This window comes from Hemicordylus capensis, chromosome 12 (assembly GCF_027244095.1).
Source record: "Hemicordylus capensis ecotype Gifberg chromosome 12, rHemCap1.1.pri, whole genome shotgun sequence".
Lineage (NCBI taxonomy): Eukaryota > Metazoa > Chordata > Lepidosauria > Squamata > Cordylidae > Hemicordylus > Hemicordylus capensis.
The window spans coordinates 21,345,180-21,366,149 of NC_069668.1; the positions used below are offsets into that span (position 1 = coordinate 21,345,180).

Here is a 20,970-nt window from a genome sequence, read left to right on the forward strand (position 1 = left end):
GTCCCACTGTTTACTCTGGCCAGACAGATTTAGCCGATATGCGAAAAACGCCCGATACCTGTTGAGTCCCAGAAAAGCTTCCGGCCCCTGTTTAGTCGTCAGATGGGATGGGTGTGGATATGTGCACACCACCACCAGCAGTCCCTCTTCCAAGGCTCCTGAACTCTCTGGAAAACCCATTTTCCATCTCTGCAGGCTCCCTGCGTCCATTTCCACCTGTCCCCACCTGCCCATTTTATAGGGATGCTCATATTAAGTTTAAGAACCATCCTGGCCATACAGATCAATTTTATTTGGATTTTTTTTTACTGTCAGATTTCAAATTTGTTACTTCTGTAAATGTGGCGAAGTTCTGTTTTGTTGCATCCAAACTTCGTAGAGCTTGTATTAGCAATTTGAATGAATATTTTGTAAATTATCATTGTGTTATTTTAAATGTTAAGCTGGTCTAAGGACCGTAATAAATTTACTTACTTATCTTACTTACTTACCCATCCCCCCCCCGAGGCCCCACTACGCTCCCATTCACTTTCCCCTGTCGCTCTGCCTCCTCTCCAGGAGTTCGAGATCGAGCTGGAGGGCTCCCAGTCGCTGCGCATCCTCTGCTATGAGAAATGCTACGACAAGAGCAAGCTCAACAAGGACAACAACGAAATCGTGGACAAGATTGTGGGCAAGGGGCAAGTCCAGGTATGCTCTTGGGGGGTACAGAAATAGCCAGGGCTCGTTTGCAGGGGAAGGGCTGGTCTTGCGGTAGGGATCAGGAAGGGCCTCTTTGCTAAGCTGGGTCTTCCCTGGTTTGCATTTGGAGGGGTGGCCATATAGGAGTGCGGTCTGCGGTGAGATACTGCTCTTGCGGAATGGGACTGTAGCTCAGTAGTAGAATGTCTTTTTGCATGCAGAAAAAAGGTCCCAGGTTTAATCCCTGGCAGCCTCTCCGGGTGGGGCTGGGAGACGCTCCTGCCTGGAACCTTGGAGAAGCCGCTGCCAGTCAGTGTAGACCAGGGATTCTCAATGTTGGGTCTCCAGATGTTATTGGACTTCAACTCCCCAACCAAAGGCCAATGGAGCTAGGGATTATGGGAGTTGAAGCCACCTCCAGCCTCCAAGGCAGGATGCCTCAGTTGCAGGGGAGTCCCAGTTGCCGGGGAGCAACAGCAGGAGAGAGGGCATGCCCCTTTCATCTCCTGCCTGTGGCTTCCAGCGGCATCTGATGGGCCACTGTGGGGAAAAGGATGCTGAACTAGATGGGCCTCCTTGGGCCCGATCCAGCAGGGCTGTTGTTAGGTTCTTATGTCTTTAAGTCCACTAACATCTGGGGACCCAACGTTGAGAATCCCTGCTGTAGACAGTACTAAGCTGGAGAGACCAAAGTTCCGACTCCGTAGGAGGCAGCCTCCTTTGTTCCTAGGATCCACCCCTTTTGTCTGGGATTCTGTCTCTGCTCTCCTCCTGGCCAGGGTGCCAGAGTGGAACAGTCAGGCGTGCCCCCTGGGTGCCGACTTGTGGGCAGCGCCACTTCCTTTGTGCGAGCTCTCCGTGGGCGTGCTTCCCCTCTGTCTGGCACGTGGCGGTTTGGTCTGCGTTCCTCTTTGCCTCCGGCCCATCTGCCCATGCATAGGCTCCCTGGAGCATCGCTAGGACTCCAAAGGAGGCAAGCCCAGCGAGACGCACTCTTCCATCTCCTTGAAGAGCAGGGCCCCAATGTCAGATCCCGCACGATTTTGACGGGATGGTTATTTTTCATAGGAACTCGGGCGGCTCCCTTCTATCAAGTCAGACCCTTGCTCTGTCTAGGCCAGTATTGCCTACACTGACTGGCAGCAGCTCTCCAAGGGTCCAGGCAGGGGTCTTTCCCAACCCTGTCTGGAGATGCTGCCACAGAGTGAGTCTGGAGCCTTCTGTATGCAAAGCAGGTATACCAACATTGAGCTATATCCCCATCCATATCAACGCCTTACTGAGTCAGAACACTGGTCCAGGACTGTCTGCACTGACTGGCAGCGGCACTCCAAGGTTCCAGGCAGGAGTCTTTCCCAGCCTGACCTGGAGACGCTCCGGGGATTATTAATTAATTAATTAATTATTATTTAATACATTTCTATACTGCCCAAAACGGAAGTTCTCTGGGCGGTTTACAAAACATTTTATTTTGTATATTTTATATCCCGCTCTTCCTCCAAGGAGCCCAGAGCGGTGTACTACATACTTAAGTTTCTCTTCACAACAACCCTGTGAAGTAGGTTAGGCTGAGAGAGAAGTGACTGGTCCAGAGTCACCCAGCAAGTCTCATGGCTGAATGGGGATTTGAACTCGGGTCTCCCCGGTCCTAGTCCAGCACTCTAACCATTACACCACACTGGCCAATAAAAGATTAAAATATTTCAACAATTAAAATCAAAAAGTTAAAACCATTAAAACACCATTAAAACACAATTGAACCTCGGACCCTCTGCATGGACATTCAGAGCCAGGATTCTCTCTCCCAGGAAGCTGCCTCTGACCGGAGTCTGACCCTTGATCCATCTAGCTCAGGGTTACCTACACTGACTGGCAGCAGCTCTCTAAGGTTCCAGGCAGGAGTCTCTCCCAGCTCGACCTGGAGACGCTCCAGGGATTGAACCTGGGACCTTGGGCATGCAAAGTAGATGCTCTTCCACTGAGCTACAGCCCCATCCACTAAGGCACCACTTTGGCCCTTGGGCGGCTGTTGCACTCCAACTCCCATCACTCCCAGCCACAGTGGCCAAAAGTCAGGCACGATGGGCATTGTAGGCCAGCTTCTGCAGGAGGGTTGCAGTTTTCCAGCCTGTCCTCAGGGAAAGCAGACAGTGCTCGCATCCAAAAGCAAACCAAGGCGAACCCTGCTTAGCGAGGGGCACCATTCATGCTTGCTGCTCTAAGACCGGATCTCCATCCCTGAGAAAATATCTGAGAAACAAAACCCTAAACCCCGCCCAGGGAGTATTGAACTGAGTGCAATTCTTTGACCCTTCAGGATTAGTTGGGGCAGAGAAAGCGATCAATTTTGGCAGGCGCAGCTTTTCCTTCTGTTGTGTTAGAATGACTGGAGAAGTGGCACTAGTTAAAGTTCTCCCTTCTGTGTAACCACCAAAGCACCTGACGGCCATAAGTGATTGCCGATGCTGGTCAACGGCTGAAATAAAGCCTATGCTATGCATGTGATTGTCGGTGGTGGGCGTCTATATGTGCATGCGCTCCGTATTGTGTCCTGCCCACCTCACCGCTCTTTCTCCAAGCCAACTTTGTCTGCTGTTGCTCTAGCAACTGCTGTTGCTAAGACAACTGTTGATTCTCTCTCTGATAGGGCAAGGAGAATACTGAGAGTGGAGGAGAACTGTTGGTACCTGGAGGAACAGGATGTGTGATGTCGAGTGAGAAAGGCTATCTAGAAAATTGTCTATTTGTAGAAAATGGGGGCTGGGGAGGCGTCTGTATTGGCGAGCTTGTCCTGGGGGAGTGGGTTCCCCCAGGCTCCTTGTTAGCTGCTCTCAGGGGCATCCCCGAAACGCACATTTCCTTTGTATCCTGCTTTCATGGTCTCCACGGGTGGACTCTGCATGAAGGAAGATCCAGTCGCATTTGGAGGTAAACCACAGATGGTTGTGGGGTCGGGGTGGACAGTCTGTTTTGGACCCGCCAAAGACCGGAGTGAAAATGACAGTCTTTATACCTGCTTTTATTAGCCACTGTTCTTAATAAAGGAGTGAAAACACTCGCATCCAAAATCGCGGCAGCTGGATGAGAATTAGAAAAGACCTAAGCAAGGCGAGCAGAATTCACAGGAATGATCTCAAGGCATGGCAGAAGAGCAACATTATTCATTCATTCATTCATGTATTCATTCATCCATTCATTTATTTTAATTGTGAACCGCCCAGAGATGCATGTTTTGGATGGTATAGAAATATTTTAATATTTTTTAATGTTTTAAAAAATGGATTTATGTACTGCCCTTCCAAAAATGGCTCAGGGCGGTTTACACCATGTCTCTCTGTTTGCAGAATGACAAAACAGAGAGGAGCCCAAATGAGTGGCTGTGGCGGTGGGGGGGGATTCCAGAGGAGCGGGGCTACCACAGAGAAGGCCCTGCTGCTTATAGGCCCCAAACTGGCACCCAAACTAGATGGAGTTTGGAGCAGGGCCTTACCAGCTGGTCTTAAACTTGGGAGGGGTTGCCCTGAGGAATACCACATTGACCTGAATATAGGATGGCTCTGGATTAAAGACAACCCCCTTGAAAATACTGGTTACACCTGTATTTACCCAAAAGGAAGAGGGCTATGAGTTTAAGACCATTTCAAATGTTAAAAGGCTTGGCAAAAGCCTAGTAAATGTGGTGCGCATGTGCGAGAACCCTCCCCTGATGGCAAGAACCGGAACCTTTTGTGCTCTTGCCTGCAGTTCTGCAGGACTGGGGCGTTTAGTCCGTGGACACCCCAGTGGCAGTTTGTAGCTGGAGTGGTGGTGGGGATGTGCCTGGGTGCGGGGGGTGGGGTCACTTTTTTCTCGTGGCTGCTCCCCAAGCCAGGTGTGCTAAGCAAGGAGACGAAGGAGAGGCCGAGGAAATGGGTGCTGCCAGAGGGGAGAAGGAGAGATGACTAGGCACAAGATTTGGGAGCTGCGTGTGCTCCTGTGTTCTGCTCACCTGTAACAAGCAAGGGAGATGCCAGGGGAAGTGATGGTGTGTGGGGCTCCCGCCAGGTCAGAGGGCTTTTCCTCCTCCCTCGTTCAGCAGCTGCTGGGGAGGAGGACGACATGGAGACCTCTGACCCAGCAGGAGCCCCGCAGAGCATCACTTCCCGCAGCTCCTGCCTCGCTTCTCATTCATCCAGGATTGCAACAATCCTCACACAACTCCCCAACCCGATGGTGGTTGTGCAAACAAACCCCCTCTCGATCCTGATCCCAGGCACTTTCCTGAGGTGAAGTGGGGCTGCTTGGGGGGAAAGACAAGAGGCGGCACAGGAGGAGGCCACGTTGAGATCCCCCCCCGCCCCGTATGTGAGTTCCTGGAGCATTGGAGGCTCCGAGGTGAGAATTCGCAAGGGACCATCTGGCCCGGCTGGCCGCCAGCTTCTGGAGATGGCGGAGGCGGTGGAAATGCCACTGTGGCCCTCTTAGTGGAAACACGGCTTGTGTCAGCAAGTGTGAGTCATTGCCAGAGCCAAGATCCCGGCCTGTGTGAACCTTGGGGGCAGAGAGGGGAGCCTTGGGGCTTGGGGGCTGGGCAAGAACCGCTGTAGAACGGCCCCAGGCCCTCCATCTGCTTGGCCCCACAGCCCTGCTGCCCTCCACCCCCGGAGGGAGGGGGCTGGGTGAGTGCTCTCCCTCCCCTCCCCCACCCCTTGGCAGGGCTGCTAAACGAGGTCTACCTTGGCTTGCATTTGGATGGGAGACGGTGACACGTAGGCCCTGCGCGATGTGTCCCCTTTTAATTGTATTTTTTAGGGCATGGGTTTCTAGCTTAGTGGGAGAGTGTCTGCTTGGTGCCCTCCCTGGCAGCATCTCCTGGTAGGGCTGTGGGGGACTCCTGCCTGTAACCGTGGAGAGCTGCTGCCAGTCAGTGCCGGCAGCCCTGAGCTCGATGGACCCCGGGTCCGACTCAGCAGAAGCCAGCTGCGTACATTGCCGTGCCTGGCCGCAGGAGGGGAAGGGAGAGAGAACTGGCTTTTTGCTCCCCATCTGGCTCTGAGGCTGCGGTTCGCCCAGGCTGGGGTGTGTGTGTGGGGAGTGGGGGAGAACCCCTCGCGGTGCTCCTCTCTGCCTCCCTCTCTGCCCCCTGTGACTCCCGTCCCAGCCCCTCCTTGGTGCATCTACAGGGCCCTCCCCACCCGCCGCCTCTGAGCCGGCCTTGGAGAGGCCTGGACAAGAGCCCCTTGTCTGGCTGAGAGCCGCTCGTGGCTCCAATTGGGGGAGAGGCTGGGGGCTGAGGGGGGCAGGGTGCCTGCCTGTCTGGCCAGGGTGCCTGGGAGGCGGAGAGGAGGCGGAGAGGCTGGGCATTCTAGGGGGCTCTGCTCTGCTTGGGGCTGCACTGCTGGGGTCCAGTGCCGGGTAGGGAGGCCCGGGGCGGTGGGGGCGGCTTCTTCCTCCACAGTGAAGCCGGGGAGCCGACACTGCTGCACTGACCCTCCCAGGTAGCTCTGGGGTGGGCAGGGGACGTGGTGTGCATCCCACCCTCCCTGGCCGTGCCCCATGCACACTCCTCCTGCTGTGTTTGGCTCACCCCTCTCGGGAGCAGATGCTTCAGCCAGTCACTGTGCAATGGGAAGCAGATGTCTGGGGTGGGGTGGGTGGGGGGACCTCCAGGGCCTGACCCTCTCCCTGCTCCAACACACAGTCAAGGGAATGAATGGGCCCGCAGGCAGAAGCCACCTCGGCTTCCAAGAGGCGTCCTGGCAAGGGGGCTGTGAAACCAGTGGGAGGGGGTGCCCCAGGCTTGGAATGGATCTTTTCGCTCTCCAAAAAACCAAGACCACCCCTGTGCACAGGCAGAGTGCACTTCATGAATGAATATACCACCTAATATGGAAATCTCTAGGCAGGAACTGAGAGAGAAGGGACCAGCCCAGAGTCCTCCAGTGCATGTCATGGCTAATGGGGGGTTTGAACTCGGGTCTCCGGCCCAGCCCTCCTCCCGCTACGCTACGCTGGCCTCAGGGCTTGCCCGGTGTGGCTTGGCTGGCCCGAGGAGCCATGCTCTGTAGCTCTTGGCTCCCTGGCGCCATGTCCCTCCTCTCTGCCCGCAGCGCCTTCTGCTCTGGCTTGTACGGAGCGGCCTGTGGGGCAGGCTTCACAGCAGCAGCAGCACAGGAGGGGGGCACCCCTCAGCGGCTTTTCCCTGGGGCTGGAATGGATGGCCTTTGGGTGCCCTCCCAGTCTCCCGATCCCTAACCGTTGCTCCGGGAGCAGGAAGGCAGAGGCCCCGTGGCAAACTGGCATGGCGACCTGTCTGCCTTGCTGGCCAGGCAGTGGGTTAAAACTGAGGTGGGAAGGTCCGGCCCTGCGGTTTGGGCGGCCGCCTTCTCTTGGGAACGGAGGCCAGCCGGGATGCAGGGGCGGTGGCTTTTGGGGGCAGCTGGGCACCATGGAGGAGGCCGCCTCAGCCATTGGCGAGGGCATGTTCTGAGTAAGGAAGAGGCCGGCTGCTGCCTTTTTGCAGCTCTGAGCATGCCTCTCCCAGGGGCCGGGGCAGGTTGGATCCAAGCTGGGGTGTGGGAGGCCGGCTGTGGCCCAAAGCAGTGGCTCCCCCCTCCTCTGGGGCTGTGATCAGGAAGGCCACTTTAGTTTGGGCATTGGGCCAGCCTTAACCAGAGCCACGATGCAGGCCTGGTGGGCGCCCTGTGTTGGATGCCCGAGTGCCGTCCTGCGGGGAGAGTGCCTCTGAGCATGGGCAGAGAGAGCCTGTTGCTCACACTGCAGTAACCCCAGCCAGAGCTGGAGGTACTGATGGGGCTTCCGTCACAGCAGGAGCATGGTCAATCTTTGGGTACCTAAGTTTTAAAGGTCCAGGTGTGAATTAGCTCTGACTTCCTCCACCTGGAATTTAATGACTCATAGACTTCTGGCAGCCTATAGAAGCATAGGAAGCTGCCGTATACCGAGTCAGAGCCTTGGTCCAGTCTTGTCATCACAGACTGGCAGCGGCTTCTCCAAGGTTGCAGGCAGGAGTCTCTCTCCGCCCTGTCTTGGAGATGCTGCCAGGGAGGGAACTTCCGCATGCAAAGCAGAGGCTCTGGGGAATGTGCTAAAATGAATGACGGAGAATGCCCACTGAAAAGCCCCGGCTCCTTTCGAATGGCCATTTGGAAATTCCATTCAATCCTACGGCCCTTTGGAAGGAGGAACCTGGAACCTTCTGCTCTTCCCAGAGCGGCTCCATTATCCCCTGAGGGGAATCTCTTCCAGTGCTCACAGATGGAGTCTCCCACTCAAATGCAAACCAGGGTGGACCCTGCTTAGCAAAGGGGACCATTCATGCTTGCTACACCACCAGCCCAGCTCTCCTAGGTGGGGAGCTCCAGGATTATACTGGGAGGGGGGAGCCCCACGGGACTGAAGGCCAGTGCGTGTGCTAGGCTGAACCAGTCCGCGCAGCTGCTTATTTTTCTCTGCATGACGAGCATCACAAAACTGACCTGCACACTTCTGGGTCCCGGCGGTGTGTCCCCACAGAGCACCTACATAAAACAACAACAACAACCCTCCCGTGCAGGGGCTGGGGCCTTCTCTATCATTTGTGCGCAGACCAGGGGTTCCCCAAGCGTTGGACTACAGCTCCCATCATCCCCAGCCACAATGGCCAGAGGGATGATGGGTGCTGTAGTCCAACAACATCTAGAAGACCTTACAGGAACTTCCGAAACCCTGGGAAGAAGGAGGTTTGGGCCGGCTCATAGTAGGAACCCACCCCCCGGGGAGCCTCTGTGTTTAGAGACCCTTTGCCTGTGGTTGCCAGAGGCGGGGCAGCAAGCCATAGGGGGGTGGAGGAAATCTGGAGACCCCCAGGCTGTCTTCGGTTTCCTCCCCAAGGATTTTCTCTGACAGCCTCTCCTCCGTAGTACTTGCTCTGGGGTCCTGCTAGGGTGCTGGTGTGTGTGTGGTGGGGCATCACAAACAGAGGGCTGGCCTGGCCTCCCTGCCCTCTCCTCTCCGGCAATCCAGGAGTTAAGAGCTGCAGGCTGCGCCTCCCCCCGCCTTTCCAAAGAGTCTGTGCTGGGCAGCTTAGCTGGAGGAGAGGGAGCTGCTGCCTGGCTCTGGAGGGGTTAACGGGGGGGGGGAGGCTGCTAGGGAGGGGGCGGGGCCAAGAGGGTGGCTTCTTGGGGGCTGCTGCCTCCTTCCCCTCCGAGTCCTGCTTCCAGGGAGCTCAGCTCAGAGAGCAGCAGCAGGAGGATGCTGAGGGGGCCAGGGGCTCTCCCGGCTCCGAGAAGGAGTCCCTGAGCAGCAGCAGCAGCCTCCCGCCCCCCAGGATGCTCCCCACTGCATCCTGCTAGCTGCCCAGCAAGATGATGACGGAGGTCCTGGTGTAGCCCAACTGCGAGCGCCTGGACCCCCTGGAGGAGCCCCCGGAGGGCAAGTGGCCCCCCACACCGGCGCCGGGCTGTGGGGCACAGTGCGCAGCAAGCTGCTTTGACAAAAGGTGCCTGGGCCCCCTTCCTTGTGCCCCTGTGCTGGTGGGGGGGGCACTGGCATGCCTAGATCTCCCCCTGCAGTCTGCATGTGCGGGGCAGGGGTGCTGCTGGTCTGTCCATGTTTTGGAGCAAGCAGGGGCTTCTCCGACTCCAGCTTGTTGCATCTCTTTCGCTCTCAGAGGGCCGGGCCCCCAAGCTTTCCCTCCTCTGGTTCACTCCTGGCAAGGTTTTTGGAGGGCCGGCTGTGTGAAAACTTTCTCCCCACGAGTTCTTAACCCCCACCCCACCCCTTTCGCCAGTCACACTGCAAGACACGGGCTGGCAGGGGCTTTTGTGGTGACTCGGCTCTGGGGGGTGGGTAAACAGATTGGGGCTCTGATAGGCTTGCAGTTAGGGTGAAAAGGCTGGTTCCCCACCCCACTCCAATGCATGCTTCGGTAGAGGTGGTGTTAGGACTTCCGAATCGATTAGTTCCATGCATTGGGGCTGCCTTCTCCTTGAATCCAGATTAACACCTTTGAACCCGGGTCAGGATCACAGCCGAAGGGCGGATTCACCACCCACCCCTGCTTCAGAAAATGCTGATCAGTGAAATTGTGGCCTCTCTAATCTGGGGGTTCTCCAACGTGAGTCCCAGATCCTGCAGGACTACCGCTTCCATCATCCCCAGCCACAGTGGTCAGCCACTGTGGCTGTGAGTGATGGGAAGTGTCGTCCCACAGCGTCTGGGGACCCAGGGGTGCCAACGCCACTACAGAAAGCGAGTGTGTTCGCACCGTTTGTGTGCAAGGAAGCGGGTCGCTTTGGAGTTGGCTCTCTGTGTCTGGAAGCGTCTTGCTTTGGAGTCGGCCCTCCGGGTCTGCCCAGGCTTTACCAGGGAGAAACGTGTCCCTTCCAGCAAAGAGACCTGGCCCGTCCTGGGCTGGGACCAAGACCTCCTTCCGAGCAGCCTTCCAGCCGCTGTTTGGCCCGGCCGGCCTGGTCGTGACGCAGTTCTCCTGCAGCACTAACCTACTTTTTGTGCAGTTGCTCTCTGGCTGGCCGGTCTCCAGCTAGTCAGCGGCAGGGCTGGCAGAGGCTGTGTTGCTGCCTGAGGTGGAAATGCATGTTGTGCTAAGGCCCCGGCCCCAGCCCCTGACGATGAAATTCAGCCACCCCCTGGCCATCATAATGGGGCATGCTTTTTAGAAAACTCTGTTCTCCGACAGCAGCTATGGGAGCAGCAGGGCTCTCCTTGCTGCCATCCTGTGCCAGGTGCCTCCATTGCTGCCTTTCCTTCCGAGAAGAGGCCCTGCAGGCGGGAGGGGGCTGCTGAGATTGGGGGCCATGAGGAGAGGAGAAGGGATCTGACCTTGTGGTCGCAAGCAGGACTGGCCCCCTTAGCTAAGCAGGATCCACCCTGGTCTCATATGAAGGGGAGACTGTATGAATGGAAGTGTGTGCACTGGAAGAGATTCCCCTCAGGGGATGGAGCCACTCTGGGAAGAGCATCTACAGGTTCCCAGTCCCCTCCCTGGCAGCATCTCCAAGGAAGGACTGAGAGAGACTCCTGCCTGCAACTTGGGAGAAGCCGCTGCCAGTCTGGGTAGACAATACTGAGCTGGATGGACCAAGGGTCTGACTCAGTAGATGGCAGCTTCCTGTGTCCCTATGAGCAGTGTTCCTTCTAACAGGGATTCCCAGGTGTTGTTGCGGACTACACCTCCCAGAATCCCCAGCTGTAATTACTTTGGCTTGGGGATTCTGGGAGTTGGAGTCCACAACATCTGGGAATCCCTGTGAGAGGGAAAACTGGCCCCGAGCCATTCCTTGGGGGCCACCCCTGAATGGCACCCCTGGTTACCCCCTTTTCTTCCACCAGAGCCAACCGGGAAAGGTCTGCAGTTAGCAAAGGCCGCCTGGGAGGAGGTGGGAAGCCCACCTGCCTCTGTGCACCCCAGGCCTGTCGGCAGGACCTGTGCCTTCCTTTCTCTTCCGAGGTTCCATAGGAAGACAGGAAGCGGCCCTATACAAGGCATGCTTGTGACCGCCAGGCCAGCTCTCTTCTCCTCAGGGCCAGCCTCGTTCTCCTGCTCCGTTGCTTCCACCCCGTTCACCGCTCTGGAAGGAGGGAGAGCCGTTAGGAACCCAGGGGGTGTGCATGATGTGTGACAAGCCGTTGCGCCGTCCCAGGCCTGGTTGCGAGCATCCCCTTGGCTAAGCAGAGTCTGCCCTGGTTTGCATTGAGATGGGGGATACATGTGCATGTGGCAAGATGTTCCCCTTAGAGGGTGGAGGGGGCCGTACTTCAGAGGCAAGACCCCTGCTTGGGCATTCATTCATTCGATTTCTATGCCACCCTTCCAGAAATGGCTCCGGGCCGTTTACACAGAGAAATAACAAATAAATCAGATGGTCTCCCTGTCCCCAAAGGACTCATAATCTAAAAAGAAACACAAGCGAGACCCCAGCCACAGTCCCGGGAGGGATACTGTGCTGGGGACGGAGAGGGCCAGTTGCTCTCCCCCTGCTAAATACAAGAGAATCACCACTTTATCAAGGTGCCTCTGAGCTCGATGGACCAGGGGTCTACGGGGAGGCGGCTTCCCATGGTCCTCTATTGCTGGCATGCCTCCAGTTTTAATTCAGAAACACAAAAGCGGGGTTGGAGAAAGCACAGATGTGCCTGTCCGCCGCCCCGCCCCCCGCAAAAGTACGTCCGACTCAGTCTGCCCACTGCAAAGAGCCCCCTTGGGGAAGCAGGGATGCTCCCCCCTCCTCCCAGGATCGATGGCTTGACCAGGCGGTCTTGTCTGCTGAGAGGAAGTCTGCCTGGAAAGCCCTGATCACAGCTGTGCGAACGGCTGGCAAGGGGAACTGGAGCGGAGTGGCTGGGGGGGCTGCTCAGGGTGGAGGGATTAATCTGGCCCATGGCGTGCTGCTGGGGTGGGGGTGCTGCCTGGGAGGGCCAGCCATCTGGCGTGAGCTTGGAAGGCTGGCGAGGGCCAAGCATCCCTGGCTTACGGGCACAGAGTTCCAACCTGATCAGACGTTGCATATGAAGCTGCTTCCGGAGTCCGCCTCTTTGCCTGTTGACGCCAGGCTTGTCTGCTCTGACGGGCAGCAGTTCTTCAGGGCCTCAGGCAGAGCGCGGTCATTCCTTCCCCCCTCACCTGCTCCTTATAACCTTTTTAACGGGAGGCGCTGTCGGGGTTTGAAACTGGGAAGAGCCACCTTTATCCTAAGCGGCTGCTCTGCCCCTGAGCTCCGTCCGCCCCACCTCCCACGGCCTGGGCTCCTTTCCTCTCGCCGGACGTGGGCCGTAGCCCCAGAGGGTAGACCTGCACCGCAGACGTGCTGCTATTTTTGGACAAGCCCTTGGTGGAACACAGGAAGCTGCCATATCCCAAGCCAGACCCTTGGTCCACCTAGCTCAGTATTGACTGCACAGGCCGGCAGCGGCTTCTCCAAGGCTGCCGGCCGGTGCTGCCACGAGACCAGCTCCCCCCCACCCCCACCCTGTCTTGAGGGAGCAATGCAATTCTGCACATGCACAGAGGCACACTTTCCTTTGTTCCTTCACATTCCCGGGACTCTCTTGCTAGCATCTTTGCTCTCCTGAAATGGAGTCTTGGCTGCTGGGAGCGACAGGTGGCTGTGCTTGTTTTCTGGAAATGCTGGCGCAGGGCCCTCCCGGAGATGCAAAGGAGGCGGCGGCAGCAGCAGCAGCAGCTGTGAGAGCTTCCCCTGCCTTTGTGCCGGGCTTTCTCTCTGGGGAGGGAGGCGGTGTGGCCTCCTGGAGTGGATGTTGGAGTTCCAATGGGCCACCTGAGATCTCGCAGGCTGGGCTGGAGCTTGAGCGCTGCCCCTTCCCGAGAAGCTGGGAGGAGACTTGCCCGGCCAGACCAAAAGCCCGGCAGTCTCTTTTCGGGGGCTTATAGGAAGGTGAAGGCCTTTTCCCGATGGGTGCAAGAACCCATTCCCTGCCTTGAGAAGGGTCCCTGAAGTAGGTTGTTTATCCCCAGCATGGTTACTCAAGGATTGGTTACTTGGAGTAAAAGCAGGATCTAATTTTTAAAAAAAGATATGGTACTTTGAAGCATGGAGGTTCTATATAGCAGTCATGGCTAATATCCTTTGATCCAGGGGTTTTCAAACGTGGGTCCTTGGGGTGGTTGGGTGACAACTCCCATCATCCCCAGCCACAGGGGCTGGAGATGATGGGACTTGTAGTTCCACAAGAACAACATCATCATCATAGGAAGCTGCTTTCTACCGAGTCAGACCTGTGGTCCGTCGAGCTCCGGATTGTCTGCACTGACTGGCAGCAACTCTCGGGGGTTCCGGGCAGGGGTCTGTCCCAGCCCGACCAGGAGCTGCTGCCAGGGCTTGAATCGGGAACCTCCGGCCTGCCAAGCAGCAGGGTCTCTGCAGCTGCTTCTCTGCAATGCCCTAGTTGCAGATATGCAACCATCAGGGACCCGGCCAGGAGACTACTGCTGCCCTTCCGAGCTCCTCTTCGCTGGATCTGGGAAGGGAGGTCTGTTGAGGGCAGGTCCTTGTTGAGGGAGTGGGGAATTGGGGCTTGTGATGTGTGCACACACTTGCCCTCCAGACGGTGCCGTTTGAGAAGCCTGCCGAATGTGTGTGGGCCTCGCAGAAAGGGATGCTTCCCCCAGACGGCTTTAAAACCAGCACTCTGTCTCCGCTGTAACCTCCGCCCTGGACTCCTTGCGGCCAGTCGTCCTCTCTGTGTGTCGGTGCCCTCTTCCTGAAATGGGGGCTTGCTTGTCCAAGCGAGACCAGCATGTGCAGTTGGGACAATCCTTTTCTGTTTTTTCCCCAAAAGGCTGCAAAATGATGATTCCACCGTAACCTTGCTCCTCAGTGGGCCATTGCACGTGCAAAGTTCCCAGCGCCCCGGTGAGCAAGGGCAGCTGTGGGGCAGCCTCTTGGCCTGCTCGCAAGCACTGGAGAGCTACAGATCACTCGTCCCCCGAGTGCCTCTTCCTGTCTGGCCCCCTCAGGGAGTCGTGTGGGGCACGTTTCCCCCTCTGCAGCCCCGGGCGGGGCAGCCGCAGCCTGGGGAGGGAGGTGGTTTCTGAAGGACAGGTTTATGGCGGCGTTCAAACCCAGAGACCAACCTGGCTGTAATATATGCAGGGGCCCTGCCAAACTCGCTTCCAGATGGGACCTTGGGGGACTTCAAAGAGGGCTGTGGGAGGAGGAACCGCAGCAGCCGGGCTTGTGGTTCTTTCAAATTAAGTGCAGGGCAACCGGATCGTATTGCAGGGGCGCTGGAGGAGGAGCAGGCCCTGCTGGCCTTCTCTCCTTTCCTTTATCCGAGAAATTGAGGCAGTAGGGGCTAGCGCAGGCAATGAAGGCACCTTTGGGCTAGCGAGGGCAATGAAATTGACATCCCTCGGAGGACATCCCTACATCGTGCCCCGTGGTGGCAGGGGCTGATGGGATCTGTAGCCCGGCTTCCACTTGAGCCTCATGCTTGAGAACCCCTGCAGTCCGTCTGGGCTGCTCATCCTAACTCTGCGTGGAGAGAAATCGCCTCTGACAGTCCTCGGAAATGGGGCTGGGACAGAGCGTTCTCTCTGCCTGCTCTGATTTATTCTGTTCGTGGAGCAGCTGGCAGTGCTTGGTGTTTCCCCAGGTCTGGAATTGTGTGGGTTTTCTTGGTTGGTGGCTGCAGCTCTTATTGATTGGGTGGTACAGGCTTTAATCCCGCCTGGAAAACGAGTCTTCGAAACGGGTCTTCTTACTCACCCACCTGGCCGCGCGTCCTGATATTGAGTCCTTTGGAACACACCAGCGCTCCGCAATGTAACAAAGAACTGACGCTTCCCGTACACGTGTTGTGATGACAACTCCCAATGTGGGGCTGGGTTGGATGGGAGTTGATGTCTGGCAACACGAGGGGCCAAAAGCTGAGAATCTCTGAGTTAAGGGAATGCTTCTTGGTCCTGGTAGTGGCTGTTGTCATGTGGAAGCTCTACTTTCCCAGGGAAGAGAGGAGGACCATCTGGGGAAGGGGCTTCTCTTCAACTTGACAAGTGATGGGGTTTTCCTTCTTAAATTATATGTGGTCTTGTGCCACCTAATGGCGCAGTGGGAAATGATTTGACGAGCAAGCCAGAGGTTGCTGGTTCGAATCCCCGCTGGTCTGTTTCCCAGACTATGGGAAACACCTACATTGGGCATCAGCAATCTAGGAAGATGCTGAAAGGCATCCTCTCATACTGCGTGGGAGGAGGCAGTTTCAAACCCCTCCTGTATCCCACCAAAGACAACCACAGGGCTCGACACCGACTCGGTGGTTCAGGAGTCGATACTGACTCAACGGCGCAACTTTACCTTGACCTCTTTCAGAGACTTGAAGATCCATAAAGGGGCGAAACGTGGAGGTGACGGTGGGGTGGAGGGTGTCTGTGTCGTGAGTGGCCCTCCCCTCTGAAATGCTTGGAGAGACCCCGATTGACCATCTCCAGCCTGAAGGCCCCCGGCTTGGGAGGGGAAGGCCCCTTTCTTCTCCGGCCGCTGTGTGGGGTGCTTCATCCTCCTCCATCTGCTGCTTCCCTGCCCCCATCCGCCGGTGGGGGAGCCAGGGCGCCTCTGCGGCATCTGGCGCCTGCTGTGAAGTGGAAGGGAGGGGGCTGCAGCCTTTTCTCAGCAGCAGCAAGATCTCCCCTCTGAAGTATCTGCTGGGAAGGCTTCTCCCAAGATTCTGGGCGCCCTGGGGGAAACCGCATGCGCCCTGGAGGAGCTGGCGCAGCGCGGAGGTCTGGATTTGCAAGCCTCGTGTGGCAGCAGCATGTCGACAAGCACAGTTCAAGCTGCCCCCCCACCCCCACAAGGAGGCCTGGGAAGGGGTCGCCCCACATCCGTCGCCTGCAATGATTGTGATCACGACCGTGGCACCTTTCTGTTCAAAGACGGCCAAGGCCGTGTACAACAAAACAAGTCCTGAAAAAACTCTGGATCAGAGGCAAGCGAGAAGGAAAAAGCAGCAGGGCCCCAGAGCAGGGGTTCCCCGCCTTCAGCCATTGAGGCCGGGGATGATGGGAATTGTAGTCCAAGAACATCCTCGGACCATCGGAAGCTGCCTCCTGTCAAGTCAGAGCCTTGGACAATCTAGCGCAGGAATATTGACACTGACTGGCAGCAGCTCTCCAAGGTTACAGGCAGGGCTCTCTCTCAGCCCTCCCCGGAGATGCTGCCAGCAATTGAACCTGGGACCTTCGGCATGCAAGGTGGGTGCTCTTCCACTGAGCTACAGCTAGTCACCTGCCCAAATGCAGCCCAAAGTGGAGCCTGCTTAGCAGAGGGTCATGCTTGCTACACCACAAGACCGGCTCTCCCCCCACATCTGGGGACTCTAGGCTAGCAACCCCGGCAAATACAAGGATGAGCATCTCACCCCCCCCCCCCCGCATTACAAATACAAGTTTGGGGACTGTGGGCAAGCTCAGTCCCCTGGCAACGTGGAGCTCGTCCCATACACGCCCCGGCTACATCGACACGGTCACATTTCTTGGTCCTTGTGGGTGACAACGTGGGCCCTGTAGACCACAGAGCTGCGCAGGTAACGGAGACCTGGACACCCTGTGATGGCGCTGCTGCTGCTGTGTGTTTCCTGCTCTCCCTTCCTCCTGAGGCCGCTCCGGTCCGTGGGAACTCGTCTATGTTGTAGGGTGGGCCCAGCCCCACGGCCCACCTGCACCTCACTCTGTGTGAACACCCCTGATGCTCCTTCCCCTGTGTGCCCATTCCCAGAAGGAGTTGGGTGTTGCTAGGACAGGATCAGCGCTTGTTCCCAACTGCTGGCCTCCAAGTGGGGCCAAGGCAAGTCCAGCTGTGGACAGGGAAAGACGCCACCAATTTTCCTTGGTTAACCATGAAGCTACAGAATGTCTATAGAAACAGGAATGTGTGTACTCTGTCCTTTTAAAAAAAAAAAGTTGAAATGCTGCTCTGAGAAACAATGAATTCTGCAACCAATACGAATGATGCAGTCCATAGTTTGCATCATTGAATAGGCATGTTGTTTGTATAATTTCCTTGGCAGCAGTATGAGGAAGGAGGACAGAAAATTTTCCTTCTAAATTTCATTCAGCCTCTATTCCGACTTCAGCTGCAATCGCCCACACGCTTTTGTTTATATCTTCACCTCCATAGGGACTAGAACCTTTCAAACACAAAAACCAAGTTTCCACTTTCCAGGAGCAGAATTCTGTGCCCAGCACCACACATTTGGCACTGAGTTCCCTTAGAATTGCAGCCCACGTGTCGCCTTCGATGTATACACGCTAGCGCTCCGATGTTCCCGATGCTTCTGCAGATCAGCTGCAGGGCCACGCCATTGATGTACCCGGCGCCCCGAACAGGTGTGGGTGGATGTGTATGTAACCTTGACTTGTGTAAAAACTGACCCGCCTGGCTGCATGAATTGGGCGTCTGTCCTCTCAGTGTCCGTGCCTCTGTGGCAATAGAAAATACATTCTCGAAGACTGGTGTGTGTGTGTGTGTGTGTGTGTGTGTGTGTGTGTGTGTGTGTGTGTGTGTGTGTGTGTGTGTGTGTAGAGGCTGGACACTTCCTCACCACCGCGCGTGTGTGTGTGTGTGTGTGTGTGTGTGTGTAGAGGCTGGACACTTCCTCACCACCGCGCACAACTTCATGTGACCTGCCCCCCGACCCCTTGCTGTCGTAGGTTCTTTGGGGTGTTTCTGTGGAGCTCTGCCTCCTTGAAGTTTGGGGTCTCATTCTCTCTCGCCTTTCCTCTTGTAGCTGGACCCCCAGATGGTACAGACGAAGAACTGGCACATGGACGTGATTGAGATGAATGAGGTAAGGAAAGTGTGGGGCTGCGGGGCATCCGCCGGTTCCTTCCCCTGCGTGTGTTGGCTCTCCCTTCAGTCTTCCCAGGGAACTTGGTCGGGGTGGGTGGCCTTCTTACTGAAGAGCCCTTGTGAAGCGGCCACCGGGCACCCACGGAACACTGTCTGGAACCCCACTGCACCCGTGTGGCCAGCTTGAGGGAAGGGGGCCGGCGAGGGGCAGGAAGAGGGCTGCCCCATGTGACCTTGACTTTCTTGCTTCAGATCAAAGTGGAGTTCTCCATGAAGTTCACAAGTCGGGACATGAGCCTCAAGAGGACCCCGTCGAAAAAGCAGACAGGGTTTTTTGGTGTCAAGATCAGCGTGGTCACCAAGTAAGTTGGAACCAGGTCCTTTGGAGCATTTAGCTGGGAGAGAAGCGGGTGGTGTTGGGGAAGAGGGCCACTAATGCATATTGGCAATAGAATTCCCTTGAGAACGTTAGAGCCAGAAGGGACCCCTGGAGTTCTTCTAGGCCAGCCCCCTGCTCTAGGCAGGAATCTGCTCCAGGATCCCTGACAGATGGCCGCCCAGCTCCTGCTGGAAAACCTCCAGCAAAGGAGAGCCCATCGCTGCATGAGGCAGGCTGTTCCGCTGGCCAACGGCTTCTGCAGCCAGGAAAACCTAGCCTAAACTGGCTCCCTTGCCATTTCCTCCTGCTGGTGCTAGCTCTGCAGAACAAGCCGCCTCCTGCCTGACAGCCCTTCCAATATTTGAAGATGGCTACCCTTGAAGGAGAGCGACATCCTCTTACCCCTCACCCTTCCTTCTCAAAGCCGGGAGCAGGGCTTAATCTGCGCTGGGGCTCAGTCCCAGAACCCCATTTCAGTGCTGGGACATGCACATTTCACATGGGGAAATGGCATGCCTCTGTGCATGTGCAGAATGCCTTCCCCTCCCCTGACACAGCCACGACCAAGCTAGTCCGACTGGGATAAGGGGAGAAGAGCGGCCGGATCCTAGCTGTGCTGGGGCCCAGCAGCACTCCAACTGCTTCTGGCTCTAAACGGTTTCCCAGGCACTTCTCTTGGGACAGGCACTGGGGGAAAGGCCCACAAGGCAGCACCCACCCGGGCCTGACTCCCTCCGTCTCCTCAGCCTCTCTCCTCCTGCCCACCAGGCGCGAGCGATCCAAAGTGCCCTACATTGTGCGCCAGTGCGTCGAAGAAGTGGAGAAGCGGGGCATCGACGAAGTGGGGATCTACCGGATCTCAGGGGTGGCCACTGACATCCAGGCCCTGAAAGTTGCCTTTGATGCCAGTGAGTTCCGCTCTGCTCTTCTTCTTTGCTGCTGCTGCTCTTAGGGCGGTGACCTGTGTGTTCACTTCTCTCTCGTGCTTGCACGTTCGCTCTTGTAAGAAGTCAAGAGGGAGGTTGGAGCAGGCGAAGGGTGCATTGTAGCCAAGGGTCCCTGTTTCCAATGGGGAGCAGCCAAGCGATTCTGGGGAAACGTCCTGACCAATGGTTTGCATTTGGTGTGCTGAGGTATACTGCTCTTGGACATGGGGGTTCTTCTGCCTAGCTGTGGCGACTCATCGCCACTGGCAGGCCGATGCTCTCTGAATGGGATCTAATTCTTTTTTTTTTTTTTTTTTGAATGAATGAATGAACCAACCCACTTGATTCTGTCCCTGACCAACAAGGCAAACTAACACCAAACAGTGAAGGAGAAACTTAATTGTGTGATTAATCTATAACCTAAGCATTCTTTTTAAAAAAAACAATAATAATAACTAAAAACTATCACCGGGGGTGGCAACCAATTTCTTCGGGTTTTGAAGTCAGAATGCTAGATTAGGCCGGCCTGTTTTTGACCCAGTTCTTCCCTTCCTCCGTTCTTCTTTTTAAAACCTGGCCTCGCCTTCTCTTTGCTGCAGATAACAAAGACATCCTGATGATGCTGAGCGACATGGACATCAATGCCATCGCGGGCACCCTGAAGCTGTACTTCCGAGAGCTCCCAGAGCCCCTCCTCACAGACCGGCTTTATCCTGCTTTTATGGAGGGTATTGGTAAGCGTTTCCCTCTGTCTGTGGGGAGCTGTGGGGCACACTTGGAGGCCCTCTCCTCCCACATGCCATCAGGATCACAGCTCGGGACCAGTGTCCCTTGTAACAGGGATTCTCAGAGGTTGTTGACTACAAAGCCCATTGTCCCCAGCTGCAATTGCTCGATGATGGGCGCTGTAGTCTGGCAGTGCTGGAGAGCCTCTGGGTGGCGTCTATCATCTCTGCCAAAGGCTGGATCCAGAGCACAGGAACACTCAGGTGCAGGTGGACGGACGGACGGACCTCCCTTGCAGTGTTCCTTCATCTACGGCGTGCGCGTGTGTGCTTGCGCTCACACATTTTTTAATGTCCGCTCAGTGATTTTTAGATCCTGCTCAGGTTGCATCAGGAAGGCCCCCCTCTGGATGCAGGTGCACACACACACTGCCTAGATACTTCCGCCCAGAACAAAACTCATTCTGCGCAGAGGTGGGGGGGGAAATGAGAGAGAACGCAGCTCCCCTCAGAAGCTCCTCATTGTGGTGGGAATTCTGGGATGCTTTTGGGGATATAGATTTTTAAACCCTCCTCTTCAACCAGTGAGCTCAGGTTGTGGGCTTGGAGGGGATTCTCCAGTTCTTAGCTGCACAACCCCCCTGTGAGGCTGACCAGCCCAAGGCCATGCCGTGAGTGTGTGGGTTGAGTGCCCATCCATCCATTCATTCATTCATTCGATTTCTAGACTGCCCTTCCAAAAATGGCCCAGGGCGTATTACACAGAGAAATAATAAAGAAGATGGCTGCCTGTCCCCAAAGGGCTCACAGTCTAAAAAGAAACAACAGCAACAGCCACTGGAGGGATGCTGTGCTGCGGGTGGAGAGGGCCAGTTACTCTCAATAAAGAGAATCGCCACGTTAACCAGGCGCCTCTTTGCCAAGTTCGCAAGGGTTGGGCTCTTTCCTTG

The 20,970-nt window shown here is 56.3% G+C and overlaps 1 protein-coding gene across 5 annotated transcripts in view; it reads left to right on the top strand.

Moving 5' to 3' along the window:
* Positions 1 to 20,970, top strand: part of LOC128336210 (active breakpoint cluster region-related protein-like) — a 92,976-nt gene that overhangs the window by 65,943 nt on the left and 6,063 nt on the right. For 4 of the 5 annotated variants that reach the window (XM_053275519.1, XM_053275520.1, XM_053275522.1 and 1 more), the window contains exons 16-20: positions 559 to 690; positions 17,929 to 17,988; positions 18,243 to 18,352; positions 19,138 to 19,277; positions 19,895 to 20,029. In XM_053275519.1, the coding sequence (XP_053131494.1) occupies positions 559 to 690; positions 17,929 to 17,988; positions 18,243 to 18,352; positions 19,138 to 19,277; positions 19,895 to 20,029 (577 nt within the window). Of the gene's footprint in view, positions 1 to 558; positions 691 to 17,928; positions 17,989 to 18,242; positions 18,353 to 19,137; positions 19,278 to 19,894; positions 20,030 to 20,970 lie in introns of those variants that run through there. The other variant, XM_053275521.1, reaches the window with a different exon arrangement.